The following is a 22,241-nucleotide window of genomic DNA, read 5'->3' as shown; positions in this document are numbered from 1 at the left end:
TGCACTGTGTCTGACAATGTCTAACTAAAGCCACTACGCGACAGAGTTGAGTGATACGACTGACAAATTTTTCAGAAAGAAAAGCTTAAAGCGGGGACAATACCCGGATCAAATGGCCCCGCCCCTTCATGGCCTTAGTCCCACCCCTTCTGCCATCCTCCATCTCTGACTCCGCCCTCTTCTGGGAAAGTCACCTTAGGAACACGGGGATCTCACTGGGCATGCGCCGGGCGCCCCGCAACTGCGCACGCTCCCGTTGGCTTTCTCTCCTTCCCTCCTCCCACCCGGGAAGCCGGAAGCGCCTCCCACTCTGCGACTCCTACGCAGCTAGCGGGTCCTGAGTGGACATTAGCTCGGTGCCGCGGTGCTCAGTGGGACGCCGGCGGAGAGCGACCTCGGGGGTTAAGGGGTGGGGCTCGCCGTCAGGAGGCAAGATGGCGGCGGTGGGCAGAGTGTCCTTGAGGCTCCGGTTCCCGGCCGCAGCCCTTGGCGGAGCCTGCCTGCAGGTGAGCTCCGGGGTCGCAGGGAGAGCGCAGGTCACGGAGACAGCCTGGAGCCGAGGGGCCCGCGGAGGCGGCTGCAGAGCACAGGGCAGGGCCTCCGGGAGCGGGAGGAGCGCTCCCACCGGCGCGGGCTCTGGTTTGGCCTGGAGCATCCCTGTCATCCGTCTGCGCCTTGTCGTAGCCTGTGAGTTATTGGGGGCGAAGACGATTTTTAGAAATAGGAAAAAAGTTCAGAGAGGGACTCGAATTGCCCAAGGTCACAGGGCAAGTGACTGACAGCTGGGAACAGAACTCGAAGCCGAACACTTGGGCTCCAAGCCCTTTTTCTGTCACCATACTGTCGCCTCTGCGGGAGTGTGAGGAGGGGTAGGAGCCGGGACGCGAAGTCACCCCTTCAGGATGCGAGATTGAGGGCTACGGACAGAGGGGTTGGACCGGGTTGGTAAGGACAGGACAAGTGAATTTGGGGGGACAGCAGGGGGAGGGAGACATGGAAGGACGTCCAGTCTCCTACAGGATCTGAACCCTCTCCTGCTGGGGTGCTGCGAGAAAGATCGGTTCCTTAAAACAGTATCATCCTCCAAATGGCCCTGTCTGTAAAGAGCACACAGTTATAACAATAGCGACCTCTCAGAGCACAGGTACAGAGCTGGGCACTGCTCTTAGGTATTTTATTCAGTGTGCACCTCTGGCATTGCCAGGAAGCTACACCCCTCTGGCCTGCGTTCTAAACGGGAACATTTAGAGGGGGGAGGGAAATTGCCATTGCCTACATAGGAGACTGAGAATTTATAGATCCTCTTCAAGTCTGTGTCTGCCTCTGGGCTCCTCAACAACCCCAATAAGGTGGGTGAGCAGGAATTCTTACCTCCCCTGGAGAGATTTGAAAACTGACATTTCAGAACGAACATTTTTTTACTTGCTCATAATATCATGGCCAGAAACTGATAGATCCAGGATCTAACCCCGGTTGTTTTTTGTGTTTGTTTTTCTTTTTTGTTTGTTTGGTTGTTGTTGTTTTTTTCAGTGAGAGAGAGAGACAGGAAGAGAGAGGGACAAGAAGCATCAATTCATAGTTGCTTCACTTTATTTTTTTGTTTGTTTTTGTTTTTTCTTAAGTTGGAAACGGGGAGGCAGTCAGACAGACTCCCACATGCGCCCGACTGGGATCCACCCGGCATGCCCACCAGGGGGCGATGCTCTGCCCCTCTGGGGCGTCGCTCTGTTGCTTCCAGAGCCACTCTCGTGCCTGAGGCAGAGACCACAGAGCCATCCTCAGTGCCCGGGCCATCTTTGCTCCAATGGAGCCTTGGCTGCGGGAGGGGAAGAGAGAGACAGAGAGGAAGGAGAGGGGGAGGGGTGGAGAAGCAGATGGGCGCCTCTCCTGTGTGCCCTGGCCGGGAATCGAACCCGGGACTCCTGCACGCCAGGCCAATGCTCTACCACTGAGCCAACCGGCCAGGGCTGGTTGCTTCACTTTAGTTGTGCATTAATTGCTTTCTCATATGTTCCTTGATCAGGGGGCTCAAGCCAAGCCAGTGACTCCTTGCTCAAGCCAGTGACCATGGGGTCACGTCTATGATCCCACGCTCAAGCTGGAGACCCCATGCTCAAGCCAGTGACCTCGGGGACGTGGGGTTTTGAATCTCGGACCTCAGCATCCCAGGTTGACACTCTGTGCACTGCACCACCATTGGTCAGGCTTCTCTTTTCTTTAAAATCACAGTTTTTGAGAGACTCCTAGCACAGATCTGGGCTTTTGGCCTGTGTAGGAGAAGTATTAGATCCTCTGTCTTTCTTTCACTTAACATGAGAATATCTCGTTTTAAGTACCTGCCCTGGTTGCATAACACAGTGCATATGGCACGTCTTCTGATGCTGGCTCTTCCCAATATGCTGTGTATGAACTTGGACAAGTTCATTATATGTAGTCTTTCTGAAAAGGGGAAATAGGGGAAGAGGACTGCCTATCAGAGCCTCAAGCTGCTGTCTTCTGAGCATTAAATTGATGATTGATAATGACCTTGATTACCAGTTCCTTTCTTAGTTCTTGAGCAAGCAATTAAGTTGTGAGAACCCACCAGTGAGAATGAGTTCTAAAGCTCAGGTCCCTCTTCCAAGAACAAATTGTAGAGAAGGCTAGTTTCATAGGTCAGTGTTGTAATTCCAGGTGAAGCCAATGTAGGACCTCCTGAAGGCAGAAAAATAGAAGACTGCCCCCACACCCCTTTGTAGGAATGTGCATTCATATCCACAGAAGCCACCACGAAAGAATTCAGTGATGAGCTTGCTGTGTTACCTGTGTGTAATACTCAGGTTCCCAGAACTCGAGGACACAGTGGGCTTTCTCTTCCAAATTCCTTTAATGCGTTAGTCTGTACAGCTGAACCACAGTTCTGCCTGTAAGTTATTAACTGTTGTTTGTGTTGCCTTATTTCTTCATCTAGACTATGAACCCATTTAGGGCAGGTACCTCCTACTTTCTCATTGCTCCTAGTAGTAGCAGGCCTCAGGATACTATCTGCCAATCAGAATAATACAAAAACTGATAATGTTGCCAATACTGAAAAGCAGAAATTATATTCTGGGCTGTTCTAGAAGCTTGACCCCTCCATTTAATTTTATGACGTAGATTATAATAATCCCTACCCTTTTACAAAAGAGGAAATGGAATCAGAGAGGTTGACTAATTTGCCAAAGAGCACACAGCTGCTAAATGGTAGAGCTTGGATTTGAACCCTGCCATACATTTCAGAAACAAAGCTGCACTTTCTATTTTACTCAGACCTTGCCTTCTGACTCTCCATTTCCAGACCTTTCTCTCCCACCTTTAAATCTGAGTCTGCTCTGCCTAGCTCCAAGCCTGCTGCTTAAGGAATCTTTCCTAAAGGAATAACAGGCAGCCTTCGGCATGAATCAGAAGTCACCCTCTTCATCCTCCTCAGTTCGGTTCAGTCCAGTTATCATCTTGCTTCCTTCCTTAAATTATAAACTATGAAGTTAATCTTTTCTAAGGTTTCCTATAAAGGTGCACTCAGCCTTATGTACTCATTAGTTTTGTAGATTGAAGTAGAAATACTTCTGAAGATAGAAATATTGATAGAAATACTTTTGAAGAATCCTCCCCTGTCGTGGCTTTGTAATAAATTGTTGGACAAGCAACAAAGGAAAAAAACAATTATTTTGCCTACCTCCCTGCTTTTGCCCATTTACTGTCCTTTCCTTCCTGTTCCTGCGGGAGAATTGGCAGCACTCCTCTGGCTAACCCTTCACTCTTGCTCTGCATCTCATTGCTTGTTCACAGACAGCTCTCCTGGATTCTCCCTTCTCTTCTGCAGTTCCAGTGTTGATATATGCTCCCTTGGGCTTGAGATACCAGTTGCCTCACCCCAGATCTTCAGATTCAGATGGCCACCCAGTTACAGCCTCAAAATCTCCACATGTCTGTCTAATACACACACACACACACACACCCAGTTACAGCCTCAAAATCTCCACATGTCTAATACACACACACACACATACACACACACCCAGTTACAGCCTCAAAATCTCCACATGTCTAATACACACACACACACACACATACACATACACCCAGTTACAGCCTCAAAATATCCACATGTCTGTCTAATACACACACACACACATGTCTGTCTAATACACACACACACACACATGTCTGTCTAATACACACACACACACACACACACACACACACACACACCTACCCACCCCCACATACCAACTTTCTTCTCCCATCACAGTTGATGGCAACTCCATCCTTTGTGTGGTTTGGGCCAGAAACTTGGGGGTCATCATCTTTGCTCTTTGCCACACTCTCACTCTAGTCTGTGAACAAATCGTGTCAGTTCCTTCCTAACATATATTAAAAACTAACCACTTCTCACCATGTCCAGAGCTACTAGCCTGCTTTAAGCCATCATCATCTCTTAGCTGGTTATTGTAATTTCTTCTTAACCTGGTTTTCTTTCTTTCATCTTTGCACCTCTACAGTTGATTCTTAAAAACGGAAGCCAAAGTGATTCTTTAAAAACTTGTCTGACCTTCCCTGGCCAGATAGCTCAGTTGGTTAGAGCATTGTCCCAAAGCAGCAGAGGTTGCCAGTTCGATCCCTAGTCAGGGCACATAGAGGAACAGCTCAATGTTCCTGTCTGTCTCTCTCTCTCTTCCTCTTTCTGTCTCGCTAAAATCAATAATAAATTTAAAAAAAAAATAAAAATAATAAAATAAAAACTTGTCTGACCTTTTCACTCCTCTGCTCAAAACCTTCCATTGATGCCCTGGCCAGGTAGCTCAGTTGGTTAGCATCGTCCCAAGTGCAGAGATTGCTGGTTTGATCCCCAGTCAGGGCACATACAGGAACAGGTCAATCAGATCGATGTTCCTGTCTCTGTCTCTCCCTTCCTGGCACGTAGTAGCCACTCCGTAATTATTTAGTGAACAACTAAGTGAACAAGTATATCTGGAATATCTGCCGCTAAGATCTGATTGTATGGGTAGAGTAACAGCTTCTATTGTTTTTGGATCTGTTTGAGAAAAGGGATTCTCTCTTTGTGCTGTTCTGTTTGGATTTGCATTTTCACCACTGGTATAGTGACTAAAAAGTTGGGCTTTGGAGTCAAATGACCTGTATTTGAATCACTCTTTGTATATGATCTTAGAGAGTAATAAAAATGTCTTTGCAGAGATACTGTAAAGATTAGAGTCCAGGCCCTGGCCGGTTGGCTCAGCGGTAGAGCGTTGGCCTGGCGTGCTGGAGTCCGGGGTTCAATTCCTGGCCAGGGCACACAGGAGAAGCGCCCATCTGCTTCTCCACCCCTCCCCTTCTCCTTCCTCTCTGTCTCTCTCTTCCCCTCCCGCAGCCAAAGGCTCCATTGGAGCAAAGATGGCCCAGGCACTGAGGATGGCTCTGTGGCCTCTGCCTCAGGCGCTAGAATGGCTCTGGATGTAACAGAGTGATGCCCCAGAGGGGCAGAACTTCGCCCCCTGGTGGGCATGCCGGGTGGATCCCGGTCAGGCGCATGCGGGAGTCTGTCTGACTGCCTCCCCGTTTCCAGCTTCGGAAAAATGAAGAAAAAAAAAAAAGATCCGAGTCCATTTAGTACAATGTCTAACACATGGTAAGGGCTCACTCAGTGAGTGAAAGCTATTGTTATTTCTCCTATGAATACCTACAGACCAAATTTTCAGGTTTCTCAATACAGAGAATTTTTAAAAATCACAGCTCTCATAATCCTTTGGATTAATTTTAGTGCAGCCCTTAAGATGAACAAAGCAAACCTCCATCGCTTTTTTTTTTTTTTTTGAGACAGAGACAGGCAGAGACAGACAGGAAGGAAGGGATATGAGAAGCATCAGCTCCTACTTGCTTCACTTCATTTGTGCATTGATTGCTTCTCAGACATACCTTGATATTCCTTGACCAAGAGGCTCAAGCCGAACCAGTGACCCCTTGCTCAAGCCAGCAACCTTGAGCTCCAAGCCAGCAACCTTTGGGCTCAAGCCAACAACCATGGTATCATGCCGATGATCCTGAACTCAAGCTGGCCACCTCAGGGTTTCGGACCTGGGACCTCAGTGCCCCAGATCAACACTCTACGCACTGGGCCACCACCAGTCAAGCTATATTGTATTTTTACCGTACCTTTTCAATGTTTAGATACACAAATACCACTATTACAATTGCCTGCAGTATTTAGTCCAGTGACATGCTGTACAGGCTTGTAGCCTGGGAGCAATAGGCTATAGCCAGGTGTGTGATGGGAGTTGTACCATCTAGGTTTGTGTAAGTGCTTCTGTGATGTTTACACAAGAACAGAATCGCCTAACAATGCATTTCTCAGAATGTGTACCCCATTATTAAGTGGCACGTGAGTGTATGTAGTGAATTATACCTCATTAAATCTCACCAAAACAAAAAGATTGGGGGGCACTAAGGAAGCAAAGGCTGCTGGAGCTATCTTCAGGAATCTTGTCCTTTCCTCTCAAATACAACAAGGTGGCGTTAGCTACACGTTCCTGTTGTTTTACAAAATGGAGTCCTACATGGACAGTGTATTTGTTAATGACTTTCCTTCTATTAATGATCTTTGCCAGCTTGGTAATGAGATAAAACACAGCTTTCATTTTCATCTTTACCTGCACTTTCATTTCTTCATGCATTTCTTTCATACTGAGAGCTGATAATTATATTTTCAGCTTCACTTAATTTGGGACACTTTTTGCCAGCAGGTAACAAACACCATTACTTTCTTATAATTATTCAGTTAACCTTCAGAGTTTTTACTTTCTGTAACAGTTTGTAAGAGAATTAGCCAGCATGGAATGTAGTTTGAATTTTTCTGTGTAAAAATTAAGGGTTTTGCTTATACTTGCTGTTTGGACGGACAGGTCCTCCCCTCCCCATCACCGTAGTAGAAGCATAGAGCACTTGAAGTGGTCTCTGCCTTAATGGGGAAGGGCTGTAAGGACTGCGGGACGGGGACAGCTTGCTGCTGAGTTAGGGGTGTTTTTGTCTTATTTAGAATGGCTTGACAAAGGTTGCACTAGTCAGCCTTTTAGGGTACATTTAAAATCATCCACATTTCTACACAAGTTTAATGCTCAGTTTTTGCTTTTCAATCTTTCCTAACCATGAATGGAGCTGCTATAGGCCATGGCCTGGACCAGGTACACTGGGAGATGTTACATATAACCTGTTCCATGTAACATCTGTGATGTTTTGTTTTATGTCTCAGCATGACTGGGCCATGGCGTGCCTGATGGTGGGTCAGAATTATTCTGGATGTTTCTGCTAGGGTGTTTTTGGATGAGTTTGACATTTGTATCAAAAAGCTGAGTGGTACAGATTGCCTGTCCTAATGTGAGTGACCCTGATCCAGTCAGCTGAAGGGCTGGCTAGAACAAATTCCCTCTTATTCCTTTCAAATAAGAGAAAATGCAGCCTACCAGGCGGTGGCACAGTGGATAGATCATTGGACTGGAATGTGGAGGACCCAGGTTCAAGACCCCGAGGTCGCTGGATTGAGCAAGGGGTCACTCAGTCTGCTGTAGCTCCACGGTCAAGGCACACATGAGAAAGCAATCAATGAACAACTAAGGTGTTGCTACGAAAAACTGACAATTGATGTTTCTCATCTCTCGCCGTTCCTGTCTGTCTGTCCCTATCTGTCTCTCTCTCTGTCTCTCTCTCTTTCTGTCTCCGTAAAAAAATAAAAAAGAGAGAGAGAGAGAGAATGCCACCTGTCTGGCTGCTGTCAAGCCATGATGTGTTTTTTCCTGCCTTTGGACTCAAACTGAGACATCAGCTTTTCCTGGGCCTTCAGCCTGCCGGCCTTTGGGCTGGATTACACTGTTGGCTCTCCTGGGTTTCCCAGCTTGCCAACTGCAGATCTTAGGACTTGTCCTCCATAATTACATCAACCAATTCTTTACTATAAACCTCTATTTTTTACATATGTATGTGTACATACATATTTATGTGTATATGTATACACTGTTGGTTCTGTTTCTCTGAGGAACACCAACACACGTGCCCTCAAGATGTTAGGACAGAAAGAGAAGACAGCACCAGGAAGAGACCTGAGACTGTTCACAAGTATGTAGAGTAGCACATCAGTGTTAGGAACAGGGGTTCTGGAGTCAGACAGACAGGCCTGGGTTCCGGTCTGGCTTCACTCATCAATTCTGTAGGCATGGGCCTGTAACTTCATCTCTGAGCCTCGTTTTTCTCATCTTCAAAATGTGGATTCAGTGGAGCACTTCATATAAAGCATTTAGTACAGTATCTGATGGTAGTAAATAGTGGCTTTAAAACTGAGTGTGAATCAGCATCAGCATGTCTGGCATATGCCAGATGTTGAGGATTTGTTGGATATTGGATGACTCCCGTTCCCAAGAAGACTGTCAGTGATGTGTGGGTTTTTATCCAGTATTGCAGTTTATAGTGCAGCTAAGTAGAAGGATTTATCTGCATTTTAATTTTTTTTTCCTTCTTGTGAACTTTTTAAACATTCCAGGCCTGCCGAGGGGCACAGACAGCTGCAGCCGCAGCCCCCCGAATCAAGAAATTTGCCATCTACCGATGGGACCCAGACAAAACTGGAGATAAACCTCATATGCAAACTTATGAGATTGATCTGAATAAGTGAGTATCCCTGTGAACGCTGGGTATTTGGTTAATGATGGTGAGCTCTTCCTCTGAGCTGGGGACATGGCTTTTCTCAGCCTTGGAAAACTTGAAACTGATCGTCCAGTGACTGTGGAACTCACTGTCTCTTTTTAAGACAAGAATGAGGTAGGTGCCTGATTCAAAAAAGATAATACCAAGAAGAATAACTTGTAAAATTCTTTTTCTTTCCCCAAATCAGAGTATGACCAATTTCTAGGAATCATGGTAGAGTTGGCTTTATGCATAGTATTTGAAGTCATTTAACACATCAGTTTTAGAATACTGAACATCATCCTGATACACCTAGGCTGAGGGTCAATCCCGGGTCTGGGCTCATACAAGAATCAACCAGTGGCCTGACCTGTGGTGGCGCAGTGGATAAAGCGTTGGCCTAGAACGCTGAGGTCACCGGTTCAAAACCCTGGGCTTGCCTGGTCAAGGCACATATGGGAATTGATGCTTTCTGCTCCTCCTCTCTCTCTCTCTCTCTGTCTCCTCTCTCCAAAATGAATAAATAAAATCTAAAAAAAAAAAAAAGAATCAACCAGTGAACACATAAAAGTGGAACAACAAATTAATGTGTCTCTCTCTCTCCTTCTCTCTTCCTCCTCTTCTCTCTCTCCCTCTCCTTCCCTTTCTCTCTCTCTAAAAATAATACATAAGTTTTAAAATTTTATTTATTGACTTTTAGGGGGAGAAAAAGACAGAGACAGAAACATCGATCTGTTCCTGTGTGCACCCTGACCAGGGATTGAACCGGCAACTTTTGCATATCAGGATGATGTTCTAACCAATTGAGCTCTCTGGCCAAGGCTAAAAATAATAAATAAATTTTTAAAAAAGGAAGTAAAGCCAAAGAATACTGAATGTTTTCATGTTAATTTTACACATCTGGACCTGTGTAATATATGATAATGATCAACAGCATACACCTGGCAGGAACGGTGATAGGACAAGATAAGGATGTAATTAAAACACTAAAGACTGCCTGTACCTACATGTCAGTTTTCCATTTCTGTCATAACCGATTACTGCAAACTTATGGCTTAAAGCAGCATGGGTATCTTACAGTTCTTGGTCTAGAAGTCTGTTAAAGGTCTCATCAGATTAGAATCACGGTATTAGGTCGGCAGGCGGTTTCTTTCTGTAGCCTAAGAGAGAGACACACACACACACATCAATTTGTTGTTATGTTACTGGAAAGGGGACCTGGCCCAGAGCAGGTCTGCCTAGGGCCGGCTAGTAGTATGTGTGGGATCTTGACTTCATGCAGGAAAAATTTCACAGCATGAGTCAAGGTGATTTTTGTTTTGTGACAGAGACAGAGAGAGGGACAGATAGGGACAGACAGGAAGGAAGAGAGAGATGAGAAGCATCACTTCTTCATTGCAGCACCTTAGTTGTTTATTGATTGCTTTCTCGTATGTGTCTTGATTGGAGCACTACAGCAGAGTGAGTGATCCCTTGCTCAAGCCAGTGGCCTTGGGCTCAAGCCAGCATCCTTGGGCTTAAGCCAGCAACCATTGGGCTCAGACCAGCAACAGTGGCATAATGTCTGTGATCCCACATTCAAGCCAGCAATCCCGTGCTCAAGCTGGTAAGTCCCTGCTCAAGCTGGTGACCTCAGGGTTTCAAACCTGGGTCCTCCACATCCCAACACTCTATCCACTGCATCATCGCCTGGTCAGGCAAGTTCAGGTGACTTTGAGAGGACATTTGTTAAAGCTGGGGACAGTGAAACAAGGAAGGGCATAGGATAAAAGAAGCAACAGGAGAGAGCCTAGGCAGGGCCACTTTGGCTCTGGAAAGTCAGAGAAAATGGGTCTTAGAGATGAGAGATGGCTCAGGAGTTTGCCAAATTCTCCATTTCTGGGGCTGTTCCAATTCTCTGCCCTGTTATTCCGAAACAATCTTCAACAAATGAGCTGCTGGAAGATCTTCGGGGCATATTTATCTTTCAGCATTCAAACCGCTTCAGTAAACTCAGATGGGAAAGAAGCCTGCCCCAAAGAACGACTACCTGAACTAACCACCGGGACACATCTCTCCCCCTCCCCCTTCCCCTTCCCCTGCCCCTGCAAATAATACACAAATATTTAATTTTTATTTATTGACTTTTAGAGAGAGAGAGAGACAGAGATCTCTAAACACTGATGATAATAACACTTCCATTCTCAGGATATCAGGGGGGTTTGTTTGTTTGTTTGTTTGTTTATAATTTTAGAAAGGTATGGGGGGGAGGAGAGGGGAGGAGCTGGAAGCATCACTCCCATATGTGCCTTGACTGGGCAAGCCCAGGGTTTCGAACCGGCAACCTCAGTATATCAGGACGACGCTTTATCCACTGCGCCACAGGTCAGGCCAGCAGAGGTTTTTAAAGGTTACATTTTCTATTGTTGACAAAGGTATGGTGAAAAGGTTAATGCAAATATGTTAGCTAATCTTACTGTGCTAATCATTTCACAATATATATATCTATCAAATTATCACACCATACACCTTAAATTTACACAATGTTAATTGTCAATTTTATCTCTGTAAAGCTGGAGGAGAAGAAATATAGACAATGCTAAAGGATATTTAGGGAGGGGGCATATTTTTTAAAATCACATTCAGAGAAAAAGACTAAAGGGATTGTGGGAACCAGGGAGTAAGATTTGCTTATTAGTACTTCTGTGTACGCAGCGTAAAAATTGCATGTTTTTATTTCATCTTCATTATAGTCCTGTGATACAATATTAACTCTGTTTTACAGATTTTTTTTTTTAAAAAAGGCTCATCGACAGGAAGCCATTTTTATAGAACCACAGTCTCCACAGGAAGATAATCACTGTTAAACTAAATGTATGTGGCAGGCAGTGCTCTCATCGTTTCGTTTCCCCACGTGTTCTACCCCTGTGAGGTGTGGAAGTTCTCTCTGCTTTCTAGGTGGGAAGCTGAGTGAGTGATTTGCCCATAACTCAGTAAGTGTCCAGGCCAGAGTTAGACAGGTGCTCAGCCACTGGGGCTGCACTGCTGCGCTTACACCTTAGCACGGCCCCCACGTGCACAGAACACACAGTGCTTTGGATGCAGGGACCGTGGGTGATGCGTTTTCTTTTATTCTCTGTACCATGTTTTCTGTTAATGGTGACACATCATCATCATCATCATCATCATCATCATTAGTAGTAGTAGTAGTAGTAGTTGTAATGAACTATTTAAAGCTACTTATTGTTTCATTCTAAAATTTTTTTATTTGAAATAAACTCTCTGGGAGAGCATAGCAGGGAGCTTTAGACGGAAAATGAAAACTTCCAGTATATGGAAGTGGTTTCCTAACCTAAATGCTTTCCTACTTCTTAAGCCTCCCATTTCCTAGAAATGTATATTCAGTGTGAGCACCAAAATAGAACTCTACTACTCAAAATGTGTAAAATGTGCAAAAATAGAACTCTGGGGGAATTCTGAATGTAACCTGAGAAGGCCAAGTGGATAATAAAAGCAGCTAATAGAGGCAGGTGTCTCATTGCATTATGATAAAAGCATGGAGAGTTTGAACGTCACATAAATACATCTGGGCTTTTTTTGTTGTTTTGGTTTTGGTCAGATGTGGTCCTATGGTGTTGGATGCTTTAATCAAGATTAAGAATGAAATTGATTCTACCTTGACCTTCCGAAGGTCATGCAGAGAAGGTAAGTACTTTCTTCCCTTTGAAGTCTGGGACACTTTATGTAACCGACAGAAATACCTAGAGAACACTGCAGGGCTCTGCCCCATGACCTTGCTGTGCATTGCATTTCCTTTTCTTGGGTGAACATGTGGGAAATTTCACCTGTGGTACAAGTTCTGGTTTCTGAGTTTGCTTCACTTCAGGAGCTTTCTGTCATGTGGTCGCTGCATCTGGCGGTCCCTGAGAGCTGCTGCTCCCTTGTGGGACTGGCTGGGGTATGGGACTAGCTGGGGACTAGAGGCTGGCTGGCCGCCTCTGCTCTGCAGAGGTCATTCTTAGCAGGACAGTGGAGAGAGTGTCTAGCTGGAGCTTATGCATAGTAACGCTTGTCCAGCAGGGGGCGCATGTGTGCTCCCCTCCTCCCAGAGTTACATGTAGGCAGAGCTGGTGTTCAGTAGGAATGTTCTGGGTGGGAACAACATGTCCCACAATGTGCTGCGGGAGCCAAAGGAGCTGGTAACAGGCCATGTGCAGACCAACCTTTTTAAATTCCTATGTGTTTATTTACATATTAGAAAAATATAATTGCTGTTGACAGTGTAGCAGTGATAGAAATAATTTTTTTAATGTGAATAAGTAAAAATGACTTGATTTAAAGAAAACTGGATAATTAATTGTTCAAGTGGTGCTCAAATGTGGCAAAAGTCACGCAGGGGTGCCGCGAAGGCCGACTGACCCCAACGACTGTGGAGCATCGTCTGTGTGCCAGGCTCTGTTCTGCACTTTCCGTGACATAAACTGGAACTGTTATTGTTTACACTTGGTGCACGGATGAAGAAACAACATCCAAAAGGACACCTAGCCAGTGAGCTGAGGAGCCATGGATCAGGCAGCACAGTCTACTCGGGCTTGGGAAACCCGATAAAACCAGAACAGTGTAGCTGGGGCCAAGGCCAGGGGCTGGGGTTGAACTTTCTTCCTAAAATAACTTTCCGAAAAGGAGAAGTCACTGTTGATAGTGGCCTACCACTTTTTACATTTCTTCTGCTGTGCATCACAAGCATTTAAACTCCTATTTCTAAGACATCTGTTTTGATTCAGCTAATCTTACGGGGTTGAGTTTAATGTAGCAAACGCTGACAGATATTGTGATAGTTTGGCTGCATACTGCTGTTTAGGGAATATTCTGCTATAATTAAACACCAGCCTTCCCCACATAAATCCTGGCAACACAGGAAATATAGATGCTTTTCAGTAACCATTTCCCATAAGGCTCTTTCAAAGCCAAGAACATAAGGTGTGGCCCATCTGGACTAAAGTATATGAGGCAGGAGGCTACTAATCACCACTCCTTTCTATTCTCTTATTGCTTATTAAGAGAATTAACAAGGGAGTCTTTTTAAGAGACGGTTCATTGGATTTATTTTTTAAATCATGTACCATTTCTTATAAAAACATACTGCTCCTGCCTGGTCTTTGGTGGCACAGTGAACAGAGCATAGTCCTGGAGCACTGTTGCCGGTTTGAAACCCTGGGCTTGCCCAGTCAAGGCACATACAAGAAGCAATCAGTGAACAACTAAAGTGAAGCATCTGCCTGACCTGTGGTGGCGCAGTGGATAAAGCGTTGACCTGGAATGCTGAGGTTGCTGGTTCAAAACCCTGGGCTTGCCTGGTCAAGGCACATATGGGAGTTGAAGCTTCCTGCTCCTCCCCCCTTCTCTCTCTCTCTCTCTCTCTCCTCTAAAATAAAAAAGAAAAAAAGAATGCAAATGACATAAAGTGAAGCATCTATGAGTTGATACTTCCCGCTTCCCATCCCTCCCTTTCCTCTCTCTATAAAATCAAAATCTTTAAAAAGAAAAAATACAAAACAACACACTGCTCCAGTTGAATGCCAGGCATCCATAAATATATGTACAATATTTCCTCTCAGGAGTATTTGTTGAGACATCTAACAGTAGAAGAGGTGTGTATTTTCTTATAATACTCTAAGATTCACAAGCGAGGGAGAGAGGAGAGTCTTATGAAAGTGACCAGTGCAGGCTTCACAAGTGATCACATTTCTCTGGCCTGATGATCGAAATACAGCTTCAGAGAAGTGGTACCGGGGGGTTTAAATTGCAAAGTCATTTTTAAACTCTGAAATACCTAAGAAATTTCCATGCACCAGAAATGAGTCCAGGTTAAGGAAGTGCTCATTTCAGGGTCCCTTGGTCAGCACCTTATTTTTGCTTGGTTTGCTTGGCTTTGGTTTCACATTGGTTCATTCTTCTTCTTGAAAAGTCAGCGCTCAGGCAGCTTTTGTGGGTTTCATATCCCCATGGCAACTACTGTGCTGCCTGTTTTGTGAAGAGATAGAGTAAGAGTTAGCTCTGAATAATCTGTATCCGAGCCTCAGCCTTAAGATGATCAAGACAGTGTGATTCGTTTTGGGGTATTGTGTCTGTTAGCATTTGAGTTCAAGTAATAGTGGCTTCCCAGATCAGAGGAGATCGGACATATGGCCCAAGACAGTGGCTTTAAAAAAACAAACAGAAAAACAGGCTGATTTTTTTCCTCTCAAAATACATGAAGCATGGAGCTAGAACTGGTGTTGGGAACTCCCTGATGCCAGCTGGACCCCAGGCTCCTTCTGTCCTTCCCAGGTGCCATCCCACCTCAAGGTTGCCTCATGATCACAAAGTGGTTTTTGGAAGCACAGCTCTTAGGTCTACATTCTAGGCAAGAAGGAGGACGAAAAGAAAAGGCCACAGGCACCTGTGCCACTGGTGTCCTGCCCTCGGTCCTGCTCCCATGGTAGAGTGACTAACGACAGTCCAGAAAAAGAGTGGGAAGCTGGTGGCTCTGAGTCTGGGTACGGAGCTGGCCAGTGTGTTTTGTCTCTCAGGTATCTGTGGCTCTTGTGCAATGAACATCAATGGAGGCAACACTCTCGCTTGCACCCGAAGGATTGACACCAACCTCAACAAAGTCTCAAAAATCTACCCTCTCCCACATATGTATGTGATAAAGGACCTTGTTCCTGTGAGTTTCTGCACCCCTCCCTCCCCCGCCGCATGGTTTTGCAGGGGGAGGGGGAGGGGGAGAGGTGTGTCCCGGTGGTTAGTTCAGGTAGTCGTTCTTTGGGGCAGGCTTCTTTCCCATCTGAGTTTACTGAAGCAGTTTGAATGCTGAAAGATAAACACGCCCCAAAGATCTTCCAGCAGCTCATTTGTTAAAGATTGTTTCAGAATAACAGGGCAGAGAATTGGAAGAGCCCCAGAAATGGAGAATTTGGCCATAACTACAAAGTATTCATGTGGAAAATACCAGTTGGGAAAGCAACAGTTGTTACACATTTCGCTTTCATTTCTACCTCCCTGTACTTGACCTTCACTGACAGGGTGTTCTCAAGGGCGAGTGGGATTAGAAGGTTTCCAAGGGGTGAAGCAGAAATTTCCTAACCACACTCACCGCTGTGGCCATTTCTCCTTCCTGAGTCTGCATGTATCCCTCCCGAAGGAAGAGAGTGACTGCGGTCCTACGGAGGGCAGAAAAGTAGGCCAAGAAATGGGGTAAAGAAGAACGCTAAGGGGTGGTGGTGGAATCTGACCTTGTCTTCTTCCTTTTCACCTCAGGATTTGAGCAACTTCTATGCTCAGTACAAATCCATTGAGCCTTATTTGAAGAAGAAGGATGAATCCCAGGAAGGCAAACAGCAGTATCTGCAGTCCATCGAGGATCGGGAGAAACTGGTCATTACCCCCACTTATTGTCTTGATTTGGGGAATTTCATTGCAAACACACTTTCTGGGAAGTGTGTCTTGAAAGGTGGGGGTGGAAGCAGCATGAGGCAGGGCAGACCGTAGTGTGTGCTAAGGTACTATGGGAGCCTCTGTCCAAAGGTAGGACACCAATCCCCTCCGGGCCGGGTGGGTCGTGTGACCCCATGAGGGCCGAGAGCGGACCAAGGAGCTGGGGTGCCTGTGCCCAGCCACGGGGAGCAGACTGTTCCCCTGTTGCCAGACGTTTGTCTTTTTTCCAAAGAAATCAGTATGGGAACTGCCCCGGCTGTAAAAGCTGACGGCTAAGCCAGTTAACACGGTGAGCAAGGGAAGCCAGCGCTGTTGCCGCCCTTCGCCACCCTGTTCTGTAGGTGGGAACGCAGCAGTTAGTGGGCAGACTGGGACCAGGACCGCGATGGTCTCTTCTAACACCAGGCGTCTGATCACTTCTCACTCAGGCTTGCTGTTCTCGTGTACAGGCTGGGAAGTCTCTGAAAGGGAAGGGTTTTTAGTTCCTCCTCTTGTATTTCTTGAGTCTCCTCCAAGGAGTGTCTGATTTGCATGCCCACCCCCTACACACTTAGTGTCCTTGCAGAGAGGAAGAGGTGAGAAGGGGACCAAACAAGGACTTGCCTAAGTGGGGCCAAGGATACATGCTGTGTGATGGTGACCACTTCGTGTGCCGCTAAGAGAACCACTTCCATCCCAGTCCATTAGCACAGTGAGCACACCATAGGGACTCTCCTACTCGTTTCTGGACCCCAAGACCCTGACACATACTATTTTATCAGTAAATATTAGTTGTGTGAATGAATAAAGGAATCCTACCTTTTATGTCTCGGAGAAAATTAGCACCTCTCCTCTTCCCCATAAAACATTTAACTAGGAGAGTCCCACTGAGACTGCCCAGCTCTGACATGGAGACAGTGAGACTCAGCACAGTGATGTCAAGGCAGCTGGCTGCTCTTTCATCTAACTCCCAAGGAGTCTGACACATCCAGGGTCCAGCCTGGAACTGGCCACTGTGGCCCAACTAGTCCTCTCTCATACCTCGGATAGCTTGTAGCTTGTAATCATCTCTCTGATGTGTTATTAAGGAAGGAAGGGTTCCCCTGCTTGTGTTTTCTGGATAATCAAATTTTACTCATCTAAATAACAAACATTTGTTTATTTAGCATTATTTAGTTCCTTAAATGAATGTGCTGAACATAACTTTTTTTCATGATTTTAAAAGCCATCATGCTGTGCCCAGGCTGGTGGCTCAGTGGATAGAGCATGATCCCAGAGGGCCAGGGTCACAAGCTCATTCCTGAGGTCACCATTTTGAACCCCAGTTAGGGCACATATGAGAAGCAGTCAGTGACACAACTAAGTGGAACTAGTTAATGCCTCCCTCTTTCTCTTCTTCTCTCCCTCCCTCCCTCTTTTTCTCCCTCTCTCCCTCCCTCCCTCCTTTTCCCTCTCTCTCTCCTTCCCTCTATCTCAAAAATAAATAAATATCTAATTATAGATAATTAGAAAATACAGAGAACTAATTTTTAAATAATCTGATTTCACCACCCAAAGGTAATTTCTGTTGACACCTTTGTTATTCTTTATATATTACATTTTTATGTAGCTGGGGTCAAAATATAAGTGTACTTTTGTAGCCACTTATTTCATTTAATGTAAGTAAGCATTTCCCCGTATTCTTAGAGAAGTTCTTTATACGCGTTAGCTTCTGCTTACTTTCTACTACTTGGGTGTATGCATTCTGTATTCTTCAACCATTCCCACCTTTGTTGAACCAAGATATTTCTGATTTTTTTCTAGTACAAGTAAGGCTAGGTAAACATCTTCATCCTTCAACTTCTATCCATAAAATTCTCATTTCTTGTTAGACTTTTCTCCAAGTAGGCTAAAGAATGTGGCTGTAATTAAGGCTAATTCTGTTATCTTATGCTGACCTATGGGGTCAGTTTACACTCTTGCCAGCTGCCTGAACAGAACATGGATTTTACTGAAGATTCATGGTTACAGTCATGACCATCAACTCTGTGTCATCTGTCATCAGTTGTCACTTCAGATGTCAGCGTACCCTTTGGTTTTGCTGCATTTAATCAGTTTCTGTTGTTCCCCAAATCCAGAAGTCCAGTGTGATAGAACTTGTTGGGCAGATTGAGTTCGTGTGGCGGGCATTTAGGAGCAGGGACTCCAGAGGCAAAATGCCTAGGGTCCCACCCCAGCTCTGCTTCTTGCAGCTGTGTGACCTGGGCAGATGACCTCACCTCTCTGATGCCCAGTTCTTTATCTGTCTAGTGGGAGTCTAATAGGATTATTGTGATAATTAAAGGCGCTAACTAAAGTCAGTAAAGTGTACTGATGCTCAATGCAAGTTGGCTGTTATTTAGGAAGATGTTGGTTCCTGGGGACATCTGAGGTCCGCTGAGCCGGGCAGAGGCTGGTGTAAATGACTAGACTCCTCCGCACCCAGGGACTTTTTAGTTCCACCTAGACTGCATTCTAGGTGATACGTTTTATTTGAGGGTTTGGGTTTTTCTTTTTTTATGTATTTTGTTAATTTTTTTTCATTGGGTAAGAGAAGGGTTATTGAATAGAGGATAAGTACATTATACTTTGACTTCACTCTGGGCTCTAATCCAGCAAATGGTTACATTTCAATTCCAAGATCATTTTTATGCTTTTAGCAAATCTCTGTAAACCATTCCTAGGATTTGCCAAGGAAACACGCGCATAGGCGCTTTATTCGTGTTCTGACCCCAAACCTCACATTTAGTCAGCGAGGGATGCGGCCGGCTCTCCCACCCTGACTGCCGTCCTCTCCCCCAGGACGGGCTGTACGAGTGCATCCTCTGCGCCTGCTGCAGCACCAGCTGCCCGAGCTACTGGTGGAATGGGGACAAGTACTTGGGACCTGCGGTTCTCATGCAGGTAAGGCACTCTGCAGTTGCTTTACAGGAAATTGAAATTCAAGCATCCAGAAATCCAGGCACACGACATATTGTTGGAAATCAGACATTCTGAGGGGTAACGGCTTCCTTCATTTGCATTCATTGCAAACAAGGTCATAGATCGCACTGTCTTCACTGGGCTTTCAGTACATCGAGGGTCTCGTCTGCAGAAGGCCTTTGTCTCAGTGTGGCGAAGCAGGAGCAGGCTGCTTGGCAGACTGTGCCTTGCGGATACTGAAAATGTTTCCTGCACAGCTGGCTCTTACCTGCCCACCTGCCTGCTTTCCCCAGACTGCATCTGTCACGGCTCCCAAGTCCCTCTCCTGGGTTTTTAACATGCAAGCGGGGGAGGAAAGCGACATGGAGGGGACAGCTGCCCAGCTGTCAGGGTGGGAGTTGTTTCCAGGCTAACGGAAGCCTGGAGTACTGGGCTTCGGGGTTGCTTAGAAAAGAAAGTCGTATTGCCTTTCATTGCCTCTCACTGTATGAATAGTTCACTGCAGAGAAAGTCACTCTTTGTTCCCAGAAAGCTTATACTTTAGACTTATATTCAGTGCTTTCCGGAGACTCTTAAACAACTCACAAAAGCTTCTCATTTTTCATTTTCCTACAAAAAGAGAAGTTGTGTGGCCTGACCAGGCAGTGGCACAGTAGATAGAGTGTCAGACTGGGACCAGAGGACCCAGATTTGAAACTCCGAGGTCACCGGCTTGAACGCAGGGTCGCTGGCTTAAGCATGGGATCATAGACATGACCCCATGGCCTCTGGCTTGAGCAAGGGGTCACTCGCTCTGCTGTAGCCCCCCGGTCAAGGCACGTATGAGAAAGCAATCAATGAACAACAAAGAGGCTGCAATGAAGAATTGATGCTTATCTCTCTCCCTTCTGTCTGTCTGTTCCTCTCTCGGTCTGACTCTTGTCACACAAAAAAAGAAGAGAGAAATTGTGTGCTATTGTGACCATTTAGCAGTATTGATTCCCAGCCATGGTTGAGACTGATAATGAGGTACATTCATAGTTTGTCCTCGAGCCAGTGACCTGAGTTGTCAGGAAATGTAGATGTCCGCCCAATGAGAGGCCCAGTGATTGGGGGTCAGTCAGTTTTCAGCTGGCTGGTCTCAGGCTTCCGGGATGGATATACTAATAAAAAATCAGTAAGTGAAGCAAATACTATCTCTAGACAGGTCTGTTATCTGTTTACTCAAAGCCAGTGGGTGGCACTGTGGAGACATTCACATGACACAGTCCCTGCCTTCACTAATTCAGAATCTGGGCAGGAAGCTAATGAGCAACGTAATAATTAGAAGACAGTGCCTGATCGCATATAGTTAAGCACCAGGGTTCCAGGTGCAGTGTGGATCACAGGTTTATGAGGCTCATTAATCCCAAGAAGTTCCGGAAGAGTTGGGAGCCTTCCCTCAAGAGAGGGCAGGAACTGATGAGTGGAGACAAGGCGTGGAAACTGAGGGAATTCCCTTTGCTCCGCGTTCCTGGAGCTCTGAGTTGAACCCGGGGGCCGCTCTGCCCGTTAAGCTGACGGCTCAGTTAATCAGTCTCTGGTTCCCAGGCCTATCGCTGGATGATCGACTCCAGAGACGACTTCACAGAGGAGCGCCTGGCCAAGCTGCAGGACCCCTTCTCCCTGTACCGCTGCCACACCATCATGAACTGCACAAGGACCTGTCCCAAGGTACGTGGGGCTGGCGGATCTCAGCTCTGCCTCAGGACTGCAGTGACAGGAGTGGCCTGCGCTCATGCGGAGGCAGGTGGCAGAGAGCAAACTTGGTCATCCAAGCAGCAGAGGGACCAGGGCTGCGTCCACACGCTTTTGACAGCTTATAAATGCTGATTTCCGGTGACAAGTGAAAGATCACGGTAATGTGTGGAGCCTTTGGTGACATCTGGCCTGTTGTGACACCAGCTGTAGTCATAGGAAGACAGTCTCTCTTAGATACCTTTGAGCATTCAGAGAACATGGCTCTGCCCTGGGCTCGTTGGCCTGCTACAGTGAGCCACAGCAGCAGGAATTAAATAAGACAGGGCCCTTGCCAGAGAGAGCACCGTCATAAATGCCTAGAAGTGGGTATGGAAGAGAGCGCAGAGCCCACGCCCCTGGGTTTTCAAGGGCCAGATTTGCATTCATTTGGCTTTGATGCTATCCCAGCTGGGGAAGGTGTTCCGCCCCGTTCAGTTTTACTATCATTTGGTTAATTCTCTTCTCTTTTCCAGGGCCTGAATCCAGGGAAAGCTATTGCTGAAATCAAGAAAATGATGGCAACCTATAAGGAAAAGAAAGCTTCAGCTTAACTATTCAGTGCTAAACACGACTTGTAACCAGCTCAGCTGAACATAATTTATATCTAATTCAAGTTCCTTCAAGGTCTTGATTTTCCATGAATACAGCATGTATAATAACAATTTTAAGAAAAAAATAAATGTTACTCTACTTTATTAACAAAAAAGCAAGCCTGTTCCTTTTACCTGCTGCAGAATGTAGAGGTGCCAGGAAGAAGAGGGGGCCAGGACTCCAGAACTGAGCTCCTGGGGGTGGGGTGGGGCGGGGTGGGGTGGGGTAGGGTTCACTGGGTCTACACGTGGGCCTGGGGCTTGTTCCCAGTTTTGCCATTCACCAGCTGGACAATCTTGGGCAAGTTCCTTCTCTTTGCTACTCCACTTACCCATCTGTAAAATGGGATTAATATCTGCCTACCTCACCCCCCCCCTCACCCCGGCACTCAGTCTGAGTGCTCAGTAAATGTGAGCTTATTCTTAAGCAGCATCCCAGTTTCTATTGTCAGTATTGGAATTATTTAAAACCAAATCTTGCCTGACCGGGCGGTGGCACAGTGGATAGAGCATCAGACTGGGATGTGGAGGACCCAGGTTCAAGACCCCAAAGTTGCCAACTTGTTGTAGCCCCCTGGTTGAGGCACATATGAGAAATCAATCGATGAACAACTAAGGAACCACGATGAAGAATTGATATTTCTCATCTCTCTCCCTTTTTGTCTGTCTGTCCCTATCTCTCCCTTTCTCTGACTCTGTCTCTGCCACAAAAAAATAAAAAATAAAATAAAACCAAATCTTGATAAGTCTTTTTTTTTCTCTCATTGAGAGAAGGTTTGAGATTCCTCCAGCACAGAGCAGTGGTCCTGATCAGCTATGAAATTGAGT

The 22,241-nt window shown here is 45.9% G+C and overlaps 1 protein-coding gene across 1 annotated transcript; it reads left to right on the top strand.

The window, feature by feature from the left end:
* Positions 1 to 347: 347 nt before the first annotated feature.
* On the top strand, positions 348 to 21,529 carry SDHB (succinate dehydrogenase complex iron sulfur subunit B). The gene is made up of 8 exons (XM_066375200.1): positions 348 to 506; positions 8,546 to 8,673; positions 12,287 to 12,372; positions 15,240 to 15,376; positions 15,970 to 16,086; positions 18,946 to 19,047; positions 20,635 to 20,757; positions 21,297 to 21,529. Exons 1-8 carry the CDS (start codon positions 435 to 437, stop codon positions 21,372 to 21,374), a joined length of 843 nt encoding a protein of 280 aa, XP_066231297.1. The 5' UTR covers positions 348 to 434; the 3' UTR covers positions 21,375 to 21,529.
* The last annotated feature ends 712 nt before the right edge of the window (positions 21,530 to 22,241 follow it).

This window comes from Saccopteryx leptura, chromosome 3, assembly GCF_036850995.1.
Source record: "Saccopteryx leptura isolate mSacLep1 chromosome 3, mSacLep1_pri_phased_curated, whole genome shotgun sequence".
NCBI classification, from domain to species: domain Eukaryota; kingdom Metazoa; phylum Chordata; class Mammalia; order Chiroptera; family Emballonuridae; genus Saccopteryx; species Saccopteryx leptura.
The sequence above is the reverse complement of the archived record's forward strand: the minus strand, read 5'-3'. Positions and strand labels throughout refer to the sequence as shown.

What these genes read in the sequence shown, in the direction of transcription:
- SDHB (XM_066375200.1), top strand. Translation starts at nt 435, where the DNA reads ATGGCGGCGGTGGGCAGAGTGTCCTTGAGGCTCCGGTTCCCGGCCGCA. An exon ending in TGATAAAGGACCTTGTTCCT is followed by an intron (nt 15,377 to 15,969) that starts GTGAGTTTCTGC and finishes TTTTCACCTCAG; the next exon opens with GATTTGAGCAACTTCTATGC. An exon ending in TCGAGGATCGGGAGAAACTG is followed by an intron (nt 16,087 to 18,945) that starts GTCATTACCCCC and finishes CCTCTCCCCCAG; the next exon opens with GACGGGCTGTACGAGTGCAT.